The sequence below is a fragment of the Diceros bicornis genome, chromosome 4, assembly GCF_020826845.1.
Source record: "Diceros bicornis minor isolate mBicDic1 chromosome 4, mDicBic1.mat.cur, whole genome shotgun sequence".
NCBI classification, from domain to species: Eukaryota; Metazoa; Chordata; class Mammalia; order Perissodactyla; family Rhinocerotidae; genus Diceros; species Diceros bicornis.
In genome coordinates, this window is record NC_080743.1 from 82,442,321 (window position 1) to 82,456,567 (window position 14,247).

Here is a 14,247-nt window from a genome sequence, read left to right on the forward strand (position 1 = left end):
TACAATTGATGGGGAATACTGTTTCTCCTAGCTATAAATGTGAACAGCAAACAAACATTAAACTAAACTAAAAAGGCCACTATTGCCAAATGCTGTGTTTTACTGATTGCAGAAAAGATGTGTCTAAACAAAATTCAAAATATCTTGCTAATATGATCAAATTTATATTCTGATTCTCATATTTACATGACATAAGCCAAAACAAACACTTCTTTTTCTGAATACATATTGCTAGACGAATTCCCCGTACAAGACATTTTGACTCAAATATGAGAGATGTTTTTGTGAATTCAATTTAAGCTCCATGGAGCAACGTGGTTGATATACAGTAGATGAACAATAAATATTTGTTCACTGAAAAAATGAATGATAAAATATAGTCCTAATCTTTAGGAAATGTCCATCAATTAATTTTCCAAAAGGTTTTTCAAAAACTTCAAGAAAAAATATAATATGATATAGATTATTACAATGAAGCTTAATATTTCTTAAAATAAGGCAACAAATCTTTAGCAATAAAAGACAAATTTTCAACTAATAGAGTTGAAATAATCACCTCCATCCAAAGGTTTCCAAAAGCAATTTTCATTTCTGTTTCTAATATTGAAGATAAAGCTGTTCCAAGAGACTTTTCAAGATCAGATACGATGCTTTCAAGTAGAATGGGCAGTCCAGAATTTGTAGATTCTTCCTCACAGCTCTTTTCCAAAGACGTTGCTTCTTTAAAGCAAATAGTTACAGGCTTTATTTAGGACACTAATAATAAATATTTTACATATACAATTAGTCTTAAGTGATAAATAATAAATATTTTATGTATATAATCAGTATTTGAATTACCTAGAAAACAAACCAATATTTTATTTAGAAACATGGATCTCTAGCATAGTTGTTTTAGATGCAACATAAATATGTTAGCAAATGCTTTATCTTTTTGATAAAAGGCAACTAAATATTTTAACTAAAATAGAAATTTAAGAAATGTGATATTTTAACTACAATTTTAATTTTATTATTTTCAAAAAAAGAAAAAATTAAAAGAACACTTTACATCTATTTATAATAGAAAACCAAGAACTATGGATCAAAATATGTTTTCTTCCAAAAGTAGTATATTTTTCCAATTGCAGCTCACATCAAGGACAAAATATGTTTTGAAAAGACCAAAATCTCTGGCTTAAGTACCTTTATGCTCTCTCCTTTTAAAAAGAGCTTTTATTATTTAAATTAATATCATTTCATTACATTACTATTTTGATACCTGAAAAGAAATGCAATTTCTTTATTGCAAAATTCAAAATATTAAGTGGCTTATCTCTACAAATACAAACTAAGGATTTAAAATGACAGTAATATAATGGGCAAACTGAAAGCATGTTACCCCTGAAAAACCATACACTGGAATATCCTGTTACCCCTTCTAATGCCATTTTGAATATTATGACAAAAGAAATTTTAACCAAAAAGGTCAAATAAGCAGCATGTGTATATATGAATTGTTATATAATTATATATAAAAAGTACATACAATATTAGAGACTTCAATACTTTCCCCACAGAGGAAAAAGGTGGGATGTATTTTTAAATTATGTCTAATGTAATATAATATATTATCAAATAACAAGCTATAGAACAGATTATTCTGGTGAAAAAAAAAGATAAAACAACAGTATTGCCTTTAGCTTTCTTAAGCATTAGTTTAAAATTTAAAAAAACTATTACTAGAGTCCTTTAAGTTTCTCTATTACTGAGTTTTTACTGTATTAATAGAAGGTTATGAATATAAAGCTAATTTTAGAAAGAAACGAAAAAATTCTCTCAACCTCAAATGAATATTTCCTGTAGCTACTATTAATTTAAAAGGTATACTCTGCGAGGTACAAAATAGCATGCATACAGTGATTATAAATATGTAAAGATGTGAGTGTACAGACAAAAATTCAAATTAATTTGTAAAAGTATATGTAGAAGGCAATAATGTTAATTGTTTTCTTTTGGATTACCACTATAATTTTTATTTATTTCTACCATTCACGTGCCAGTAAATATTCCAATGTTATTTTAAAGGTACAAGTAAGTAGTAAGTGAAACTTTACTATTAATTCCAATTGTTATCAATAATCTTAGTACATAAAATAAGATATACTTCTAATTATTTGTAGTAAGAATACTACCTGCTTTCAATTGTTGCTTAGATATACAAGGCTGATGACATACATCTGTGTTCAGAGATAAGTTTAATAACTCTGCACTCAATTCTTCTTTACTGAGTGACTTCACACCACTTATTAGGCCTTTGTTTCTTAAATTTCTATCATCCCTAAGGTTGAGGTTAGGAGGAAAAAATATTTTATTTTTTATAAGATAAATCACATGGCAACTCAAAACACATGGGATCTAATCAGAGGTTGTTGATTCTCAGCATATATATTAACAAAAGATAGTTTTTTTTAAACAGAGAAGATAAAGGAATTAACATAGAGTCACATCATATGAGTTTTTGAGAATAATAATTATTATTATATATTGTTTCCCTGGTACCAGTATTCTAAGCACTTTACATATATCAATCCATTTAATTCTCACAATAAACCTCTTAGGTGGAGTGGTACTAATTTTATTGCCATTTCACAGATGAGAAACTGAGGTGTAAAAAGGTTAAGTAACTTGTCCAGAGTTATACCTGGTAAGTGGAAGCTGGATTTGAACACAGGAATATGATCATCCAAAAAGAAATAAACATAGAGAGCCATAGTAAGAGAAATAATTTACACAGGGCAGGTAATTACAAATTTACTCTGAGTGAGCATAAGACAAATGGTGTGAATTTGTTACTTGCTGAAAGAAGCCAGTATAATTAGAGCATAGCGTATGAGACCAATTTATGTGTCTACAGAGAAAGGAAAGGGCATTAATAAATGCAAACACATTTAAGGGCTTCAATGGGGAAGTGACATGATCACATCCACGTTTATTAAATTGTTGTTCTGGAGTCCAGCAGGCTTCCAGTTTTTCTTAAGGGCAGAGTAGCTTGGTCAGACTAACCCTCCCACAGATGAGAATTAGAAAATCTGAACAACAACAAAAAAACTATTTGGTTTTTTTGTTATTTTTGGTTTTTTTGTGAGGAGATCAGCCCTGGGCTAACATCTGCCAACCCTCCTTTTTTTTTGGCTGAGGAAGACTGGCCCTGGGCTAACACCCATGCCCATCTCCCTCCACTTTATATGGGACGCCACCACAGCACGGCTTGCCAAGCAGTGCGTCAGTGCGCGCCTAAGATCTGAACAGGCGCACCCCGGGCCGCCGCAGCAGAGTGCGCGCACCCAACCGCTTGCGCCACCGGGCTGGCCCCAAAAAAGCTATTTGAAGGCACTAGAGAGAAATACAATGCAGGCAGAAGCTGGAGGGGAATCTACCCTCAAGACATAGACACTACACTGGTGAAAGCTACAAGTTTCTATCTTTTTGCCTGAGGGCATTCCCCAATTCGTCAATGGCTTATGACAGAGAGCCACAGCCTTAGTGGCTTGAAATATCAGAAGACAATGTTCAGAGTTGGCCAGAGCAGCTAGAAAGATAAGGAGGAAACTGAAGAAGGAAGGAAACCACCGGGCAAGTGAGCCCTAAAATCTGCATATAAATTCTGCCCCCCCAAAAAAACAACACACTGCCAAGAGACAAAGCAATCAATAGAACCAGATTCAGATATGACACAGATGTTGAAGCTATCTGATAGGTAATTCAAAATAATTTTGATTAATATGTTAAAGGCTTCAATGGAAAAGGTGAACAGCATGCAAAATCAAAGGGGCAGTTTCAACACAGATGAAAATCATAATATCAAATGGAACTGCTAGCAATTAAAAAAAAAACACAGTTATCAGAAATGAAGAATGCCTTCAACAGGCTCCTCAGCAGACCTGACATATGCAAGAAAAGAAAAACAAACTTGAAGACAGGTCAACAGAAATTACCCAAACTGAAACAAAGAGTTTAAAAGGTTAAAAAAAAATCCAAGAGCTGTGGGACAAAATCAAACAGCCCAACACACATGTATGTATTAGTTATCTATTGCTGTGTACCAAGTTATCATAAAACTTAGCATCTTAAAACAAACACTTGTTATCTCTCACAGCTCCTAAGAGTCTGGAATCTGGCAGCAGCTTGACTGGATGGTTCTGGCTCAGGGTCTCTCACAAGGTTGGAGCAAGCTATTGCCTAGGGTTGCAGCCATCTCAAGGTTAACTGGTGCTCATTCATGTGGCTGTTGGTAGGCCTTAGCCCCTTGCTGGTTCTTGACTGGAGGCTTCAGTTTCTCACCATGTAGGCCTCTCCATAGGGCTGCTCACAGCATGGCAGCCTGCTTCCCCAGAAGAAGTGATCCAAGAGAGAAGAGGAAGCAAGAGAGTGACCAAGAAGGAAGTCCTAGTCTTTCATAACCTAATCTTAGAAGTGACATACCATCGCTTCTGACGTATGCTCTTTGTCACACAGACAACCAAGCCTGGTACAATGTAGGAAGGGACTACACAAAGGCATTAACACTAAGAGGCAGGGATCATTGGGGTCATCTTGGAGGTTGGCTACTACAGTGCAATTCTGTAATAAAAGAGGAAAAAAGAAGGAATGGGGCAGAAGAAATATTTGAAGAAATAACAACTAAGAATTTTCCAAAATTAAAGACAGACACCAAACTACAGATCCAAGAAGCTCAAGGAACACTGAGCAGGATAACTCCCCTCATCTCTACCCCCTCCCCGCATACACACACAAACACATTGGCATATCTGCTAAAAACTGCTAAAACAAACTTAAAAAAAATCAAAAGGCAAAGAAAAAAATCCTGAAAGCAATGAGAGGGAAAAAAGACACATGTTACATACACAGGAATAAAGATAACATTTATAGCAGACTTCTCATCAGAAATCACATAAGCTAAAAGAAAATGGAGTGACATCTTTAAAATACCAGAAGAAAAAAAAAGTGAACCCAGAACTGTATATCCAGTGAAAATATCTTTCAAAAATAAGCAAGAAATAATGACATTATCAGGCAAACCAAACCAGAAAATTCATTGCCAACAAACTTACTCATGTCAAAAAAAGTTGTTTAGGCAGAAGTAATATGACACCAGACAGAAACTTGAATCTATAAAGAGCAATGAGAATGCTAAAAGTGAAATGCAAGGTTAAAATATTGATTTTTATTATTTTTAATTGCTTTAAATGGTAAACGACTGAAGCAAAAATAGTAGAAAAGTATTATCTGTTTATTGTTTCATAAAGCTAAAAATATAAGACAATGACATCACAAAGGATGGGAGAAAGAAACTGGGAACATACTGTTATAAGATCCTTACACTACACGTGAAGCAATATAGTATTATTTGAAGGCAGACTTGGATCAAGTAAAGATGTATATTGTAAACACTAGGGCAACCATTAAGTTTTATCAAAATGGTATAAATAAGCCAATAACGAAGATAAAACGGCACCATAAAAAATAACCTAGGAAAAAGAGAAAGAACAGATGAAACAAATAGAAAATAATTAGCAAAATGGTAGATTTTGATCCAACCAATTAAATGTCAATGGTATAAACTCATCAACTTAAAGACAGACATTGTCAGGTTGGACAAAAGTACCAACTATATGCTATCCACAAAATACTTACTTTAATATAAAGACACAGATAGGTTAAAAGTAAATAGATGGAAAAAGATATACCATATAAATACTAACCAAAACAAAACTGGAATAGTAATATTAATAATAAACAAAGGACATTTCAGAACCAGGAATATTATCAGAAACAAAGAGAGACATTACATAATGAGAAAAGGGTCAATTCTCCAAGAACGGAATCCTAAACAATCCTAAAAGTGTATGCATCTTACTACAGAGCTTCATAATACACGAAGTAAAACAAACAGAACTGAAAGGAGAAGTAAACAAATTCACAATTATAGTTGGAAATCTCAATCCTCTTCTTTCAGTAATCATAGAATAAGTGGACAGATGATCAGTAAGGTTATACAAGACCTGAACGACACTATCAACCAACTTGATCTAATTGAAATTTATAGAATACTCCACCCACAAAAGCAGAATACACATTCTTTTAAAGTGCACATAAAACATTCACTAAGGTAGACCATGTTCTTGGCCATAAAACAAACTTTAACAAATTTAAAAGAATAGAAATCATATAAATTATGTTTTCAAGCCTAGCAGAATTAAAGTACAAATAAATAACAAAAAGATAACTGGAAAATTTGCAAATAGTTGAATTAAGCAACAAACATCTAAATAACCTATGGGTCAAAAAGGAAATCATAAGGGAAATTATGAAGTATATTGAATTGAATGAAAATGAGAAAACAGCATATCAAAATTTGTGGGACGCAACTAAAGCTGTGCTTAAAGGCAAATCTACAGCAGTCGCAAATAAATGATCTAAGCTTCCACCTTAAGAAACTAGAAAAAGAGCACAAGGGGGCATAAGAGTATTTTCTGGGGTAACAGAAGTGTTCTATATATCAAGCGCGATGTGGGCTACACCAGTGTATCCATTGTCAACATCGTATAGTTAAGATTTGTGCATCTCAACATTGTAAGGTTTTTCCTCAGAATACAAAGAGCTGTACAAAAATAACCATATGGGGGACAGGGAGTGGATGGAGATAGAGATAACAGAAGATGGCAGAATTTTGATAATTGTGCTAGCGGGGCACTTAGGAGTTTATTAACTCTTCTTCATTTTGAATATGTTGAAATTCTCCATAATGAAATTTTTTAAATTAAAGATTTACAAATAGGGGCTGGCTCCGTAGCTTAGTGGTTAAGTGCAAGTGCTCTGCTACTGGCAGCCTGGGTTCGGATCCCGGGCGCGCACCGATGCATCACTTCCCCGGCCATGCTGAGGCCGCGTCCCACATACAGCAACTCGAAGGATGTGCAGCTATGACGTACAACTATCTACTGGGGCTTTGGGGAAAAAAAAAAGGAGGAGGAGTGGCAATAGATGTTAGCTCAGAGCCGGTCTTCCTCAGCAAAAAGAGGAGGATTAGTATGGATGTTAGCTCAGTGCTGATCTTTCTCACACACAAAAAAAAAAAGAAAAAAAAAAGATATACTTACTAAGGCCTTTAAAAAAAAATTTACAAATACCATTATTATTTTTTGAAGAATAAATGAAGGAGAACAAGTGTGGGAGTAGAGAGCATAATTAGTCTTAGAGTAGAAAAGGAAGAAAAGAGGAAAAATAACATGGCTTGACATAGGATGGTGGCAGGGGAGATAAAGAAAAAAAGACCATACAAGACTCACTAATTGACTGGATATAGATTATGAGGGAAAGGCAGGTATCAAAAATGACCTCTAGGTTTCTGGTGTTAGCAAATGGAAGGTAGCACTTTTTATTCAGATGGAGGACAGTTTAGAAGGAAAGATCAGGGGTCGGCCCCGTGGCTTAGCGGTTAAGTGTGTGCGCTCTGCTGCTGGCGGCCTGGGTTCAGATCCCGGGCGCGCACCGACGCACCGCTTCTCCAGCCATGCTGAGGCCGCGTCCCACATACAGCAACTAGAAGGATGTGCAGCTATGACATACAACTATCTACTGGGGCTTTGGGGGGAAAAAAAATAAAATTAAAATAAAAAAATAAAATTAAATTAAACTAAATTAAAATAAAAGAAAAAGAAGGAAAGATCAGGAGTTGATTTCTGGAGATAGCAGGTTCCAGATGTCTATGAGACACCCAAGCAGAGATATCAAATAAGTAGATGAATATACTAGTCTAGAGTTTAGAAGAGAGATATGGACTGGAGATCTTAACTAGGGGTTGCTGGCCCACACTTAGGATTGTAAATGTAAGTAAATCACTTAGAATGAAGTCTAGTATATAATATTATATAAGGGTTCTCCTATTACCATTACTATCAATTAATATTAATTATCCTCATCATCAGTCATTTAAGTAATATAAATGTATCCTTATAATAAGTAGGTGTGACTTACACAGTAGGCATGATTATCACCCTTTATAGAAAAAAATAAAAATAAAAAACAGCTCATGTGGAATATGATAATGCCAGAATTAAAAGAAAGGTTTGACTACCAATGTTCATTTCACTAAAAAATGCTATATCTGTTAATTCCAAAACAGTGATTGCAGAAATAATGGAGAATTGATAAAGTCTCACCAATTTATTTTCATTCTAAGTTGAACTAAAAAAATAATCAACTATACATATTCAATTATGTACATATTCAAAATAATAATCAAAATAATAATTATCTCTCAAATTTAGCTTATCTCAAATTCAAAATGATTAACATATTACTAGTTCTATTTCAGCCTTCAACAAACTCCAAGATGATATATTACATCCTCAATCAAAAAATAATTTAAAACCTAGACATAGAAATCTCTAATATTTCATTTAACACCAAAAAGAACAACATTATCTTTGAAGACAGCTAAAATGATTATTGAGCAAGCCCCCTTATAAGAAAAATCTTAGGGCTCTTCATTTCTATAATCACTCCATTTCACAGAGAATTGAGGCATGATCATGAAATTATAAAAACTCCATTTTGCAGTGAATAAAATTCAGACTAAAGCTGCAAGTTAAAATTGCTCTTCTCAGTTCCTTCAGAGCCTTTTCTCATATATGATGAATACAATTTTGCTAACATGGCTAGTTTTACTTTAGAACTAAGTTATGAAAATATTAATTGGGAATGCAGGAAAGGAAGAAGGAGGAAAAAACTCTTATGGAGGTCATTTTATATACTAGACACTATTCTAAGTCTTTTATATATATATTTTCTGACTAAATACAATAATCTCATGAGGTAGGTGTTACTATTCTCTCTCTATTTTACACATGAGAAAACTAAGTATAGCAACTTTCTAAGGTCACAAAGCTGGTAAGTGGTAGACCCAGGACTCCAACTCCATAACAGGCACCCAGGACATAAACCACTCTTCCCTACAAACTAATTAATTAATTAAATAGATTACCTTGCCTCATGACCAAAAAATGTCAGATTTTTATTTCCTAACTATTTTATTAGGATATTATATTGACTTTCCCCTGCTTTTTCAAAAGTTTTCTGAATATCATACAAATTAAACGGAAATGAAAGTTCATGAGATTCAAATCTCATTCTTCTATAGCTTAAACATTATAAGAATGTGAGATATAACAAAATGCTTACTGGCAGATTCAGAAAATTATGTATGTTTCTGATTCTTGGTATGGTGGATACAGTATGAGTTTTAAAAATTCTTTGGGATAAGTTGCTATTTTAAAAAAAGAGTAAAATGGCTATGAAACTCACGTGCACAAAATAACAAGAGAACAAGGGAATAATTCCTGGTACTGAAGACAGCATTTTAATACTCGGTCATCATTGTTCTCATCACTCAATCCATCTGCAAATTTAGCAAAAGTAACAATCAATAAGCACACTAAAAATCTGGATACTATATGAATAATCTAGGCTGTGTTTACAAATCAAAAACATCTAAAAGAAAGAAAACTTTTTAAAATAAAAAGAGGAAGGTAAGACACAGCAAAACAATGCCTTGCAAATTCTGGATCTAGAATTCAGGTAGCATATAGCTGTGAGTTTAATAAAGTGGTTAGTTTACTGCTAAAATGGAATAGGATATGCCTGTTAATAAACACAAAGGAAAGAAATGTGATCAGTAGGTTAAGTTCCACACTTGAAACCAAAAGCTAATAATTCCAGTCCCAGTGTAGTCACCTACAGATTATAAGTAAATTATATGATTACATCATGCTTAAAATTATCTCAACTTAAAAGAGGTCTGTAAAATGAGCAGCTGATCTACCAGCAACAGAACCACCTTCATGTGTCTGCTTTTCCTTAATCTCTAAGCAATAATATTTAGAGACGTATAGAAGGCAGCAATATGGGCCCCAGGCAGAGAACACCAAAAGCAATTTCTAACAAATGTTAATCAATGGCTGACAGAGCGTCCTATGGCTTTCTCCAAGCCTTAAAGCATGTAGTAATTTGGTTTTTGTGAAAATAATGTGTTGAAACAGGACCAAAGACAGTGTTTCTCATAAGTCCTTACACTACCTGCCTCAGAACTCCCTAGGGTGCCTGTTAATAATACAGACTGCAGGACCACACCCCAGACCCACTTATGGATAAGAATCTTTGGAGCCTGGACCCAACGACTGATTCAAGTCCTTGTCGAGTCTCTTACACACTAAAATTCAAGACATACCAGCCAATGAGCCTCAACTTTGTTCCTAGATTATAACCTTTTTTCCCTCAACTTTTAGCCTATATTACTTAGTCCTCTAAACATTCAAATTAGAAAACTCATTCATTCATGCAGTAAATATTTATATAGGGCCTGATCTGTGCCAGGTCCCTGTGCTAAGTAACTGGATATGCAAAGACAAACTCTTTAGGAGTTCACAATCTCGTCGTGAAGTCTAGACAGAACTCGACTGATCTCAGAGCATGAGCCTGAGGGAGATGTGATTCTTTAATCAGACAACCGGTGAGCCAGACAGACATATATTACAGCAGTCAATTTTCCTTCGTTTAGCTCACAGAGTAAATACCACAATAATGCAAAATGGGCAACTCAAAATCATTAGTTAACTTTAAACAACTCAATTCAGCAGACGAAGGAAGGTTTAAAGGTTACAGTACAGGGCTCTAAAGGTATCAAAGTTCAAGATTATCTGTTCTATCACTTTTTCTAAGATACATAGGGCTGGAAAACACACCTAAAACTGCAAGAATATTCATGAAATATTTATTCAACAAATATTTTTGAGCATATGCTCAGGTACTGTTCAAAAGTGAACAAAACCAAGACTCTGGAAACAGACCAATCTGGGTTTGGATCCCTGCTTTCCCACTTACTAGACGTATAATCTTGGGCAAACCACTTAACCAGGAGGTTTAAATGAGAAAATTGATATGAAGCACTTGGCTCAGTATATGGTAATAGCAAGTGCTTTTTAAGTAATATATATTTATTACTTAAGACTCAGCTTCAATGGCACCTCAACAGCAACAACCTCTACTCACGTATGACACTAAAATAAATTCTGTATAAATTACAGTTAATATGATTTTTAATATTTAATAGAATTTAAGCTTCTCAACAGCAGACTTTGTCTCATTCACTGCTGCAGCCCCAACATTTAGAACAGTGTCTGGTACAAATATTTGGCAAATAAATGAAACAACAAAAATATAAAAATGATAGAACAAACGTCTGGTGAGGAAGGTAGCAAATAACTTTATTTTTGCACTTAATTATTTTTACCTTATTATAAAAATAAAATAATTATAGAAAATCTGGAAAATTCAGAAAAATAAAGAAAATTAAAATAACTCATAATTCTATCAGCTAAATATAACCCGTATTCACCATCTATAAGTATATATACATAACCTAACAAATTTGGGTTTGTACTTGATATTCTTTTAAATCCTATTTTGTTTAATATTACATGTGATTAACATTTTTCAAAATATAGTATTTTCTCATATGGCTACAGCATTGTATGTAACTTCTCCAATTGTTAATCAGGTTGTTTCAAATTCTTTGCTGTATGAGTAATTCTGTGATGAACATCATTTATATAAATCACTGTGGTCATCTCTGATTATTTCTTTAGGACACATTTTTAGAAACGGAATTATATCTTTAGGCTTCTTGATACACACTGATAAACTACTCTCCTCAAAATTTACTAATTCATATTCCCAAAGCATTGAAGCACTGTAAGTGTTCCTAGCAGCTGTTGGGAAGGAGAAACTTTCTAAGCTTAGAAGCAATAAAAAGAAATAATCAAGGAAAAAGTGAAAGATATAAACTAAAAATTTTTATACATAAGAAATTAACAATTTTAAAAACAGCAAACAGACAGGAAAATATTTGCAGTGAACAAAGGGCTGACTCATATTTCTTCTTTTGTGAATTACCTATTAATAATCTTTGTCCATTTAGTGGAAAGAGATTTTTACTTTTTCTAATCAATCTGTATAAGCTTTTCATATAATGAGGAGACAAGAGAACTATTGCCTATTCCAGGCCATAAGCAATCAAGTACCATAATGTAACATATTAACTCAACCAATCTTCACAACCATTTTTTGAGCTGGAGGTTATTTCCCCCCAGTTCATTTACTCAGTTTCCTCACCTTTAACTTTCCCCAGGTCAGATTATAAACCCAGATCAATCAGATTTCAAATCCTATTCTCTTCTCAACATAATAAGTACTACATCAAATAACTAAAATTTTGAAAAGAGTTAAGGACAAGGCTAAAATTATAGTCAACTAAGACTATTTAACATGGACTATCTGCATTCAACTTGTGGCACTTTTTTTTTAAATGAAAAAATCCTTGTGTAAAAAAATATAATACTCAACGATATGTCAAAGAAAATAATACATGTAAATAAGTAATTATCAAAGTTGGCTGCAAATGTGCTTGACAGATGTAACGTGTAACAAAAATTCACTTTATTCTTGCCTTGCTCCAAATAAGTACTTTAACTTTACTCAATAATCCTGAATTGAGTTTTTTCATAAGAATTTCAGTTTATTACTAGAATATAAAAGGTCATTTTATCATGATGAAAATGACTAAAGATATGTCTAAAGAACATGATAAAATCATTACGAACAGAATAAATATATTAAGTTTGTTGGATTTTATATAAAGAATGTTTTAAATAATCAGACAGAAAATAATGATCCAGAGAAACACAAAGTACTTATGTGACATAGATAATGACACAAATAATCTATTATTACATCTACACCCTTATAACTAAAAGCAATTTCAGCAATTTAACAAAACTTACATCAAATAATACTATTCCAACATTAAAGTGAAATATGGATTTCAAGGAAGACACTCAGAAGTTGAAACAACACAGAAGTTTGAGACCACCACTACGATTTATCCTCCTTAAATCATCCAAAAGCACGGGGCCGGCCCCGTGGCTTAGCGGTTAAGTGCACGTGCTCCGCTGCTGGGGGCCCAGGTTCGGATCCCGGGCGCGCACCGATGCACTGCTTCTCCGCCCATGCTGAGGCCGCGTCCCACATGCAGCAACTGGAAGGATGTGCAGCTATGACATACAACTATCTACTGGGGCTTTGGGGGAAAAAATAAATAAATAAAAATTAAAAAAAAAAAAAATCATCCAAAAGCACGGCTTGAAGAAGTCAAAGCATCAAAAAAGTGCATGAAAATGGAAGTCAAAAGAAACCTAACAAGCATCAATAAATAATAAATGTAGCCAAAATATCTATTCTAAAATGGGTTCTTCTGAAGTAATTTTCAAAGCCAATCTATTCAAGGAATAGATATTCTGTCTACAACAAGCTCTTAACCTCTCTGTGTCTCAATTTCCTCATTAATAAAATGGGGCTAATAAAAGTCTCTTCCATAAGTACTATAAGATTTGAATGGGATATTAGCTGTAAAGCACTCAGAAAAGGGTCCGGAGAATAATGGCCATATAAGTATTATCTATTATTATTATTATCTATATTATTATATAATAAAATATAATTTGTATCAACAAAGTAAAAAAAAATAAAAGATTAAGAGTAAGAAAAATAAGGATTGGGGCTTTACCAAAATGATAGTTTAGATCAGGGTTAATTTTATTAATTGTGTGGTTGTTTAAAAATAAAGTCTTATCTGTTAGCAACACATACCAAAGTATTTACGAGTAAAAACGATATGATATGTTATCTGGGATTTGCTTCAAACTACTGCAGGAGTTCCAGGAGTTGGGAGACAAGTGGAAAAGAAAAGGAGAGAATAAACAAGAATAGCAAAATGTTGAAAATTATTGAAAATGAGTGATAGGGACATAGGGATTCATTATATTATTCTATTTTTGCATGTGAAATTTTTCATAATGAAAAGTAAAAAAAAAAAGACTAAGATGTTCAATTTAATACAATGTGTTCAAACATTTTAATATTTTCTTGACTCTAATAAGTGATATTTACTTGTGGTCTTCCTTTAAAAGCTCTTAAACACATCACATGAAGTTACTTCTCAAAATGCATAAGCATACTTCTCAAAATGGTATCTGGAATATACCAAGAGCTAATAAATATTTGTAACGGGAATGAATGGATGGATGGTAGAGGCCCTTTTTTCCCAAAGAGTCAAGACTAAATAGCTGTGCCAAAAGGCTTCTCAGCATT

The 14,247-nt window shown here is 33.4% G+C and overlaps 1 protein-coding gene across 3 annotated transcripts in view; it reads right to left on the reverse strand.

The window, feature by feature from the left end:
* SWT1 (SWT1 RNA endoribonuclease homolog) overlaps positions 1 to 14,247 on the reverse strand; it is a 93,226-nt gene that overhangs the window by 54,402 nt on the left and 24,577 nt on the right. For all 3 annotated transcript variants that reach the window (XM_058539872.1, XM_058539871.1, XM_058539873.1), the window contains 3 exons: positions 9,349 to 9,442; positions 2,175 to 2,320; positions 557 to 720 (listed from right to left, as the gene is read on the reverse strand). In XM_058539872.1, coding sequence (XP_058395855.1) covers positions 557 to 720; positions 2,175 to 2,320; positions 9,349 to 9,442 — 404 coding nt within the window. The remainder of the gene's footprint in view (positions 1 to 556; positions 721 to 2,174; positions 2,321 to 9,348; positions 9,443 to 14,247) is intronic.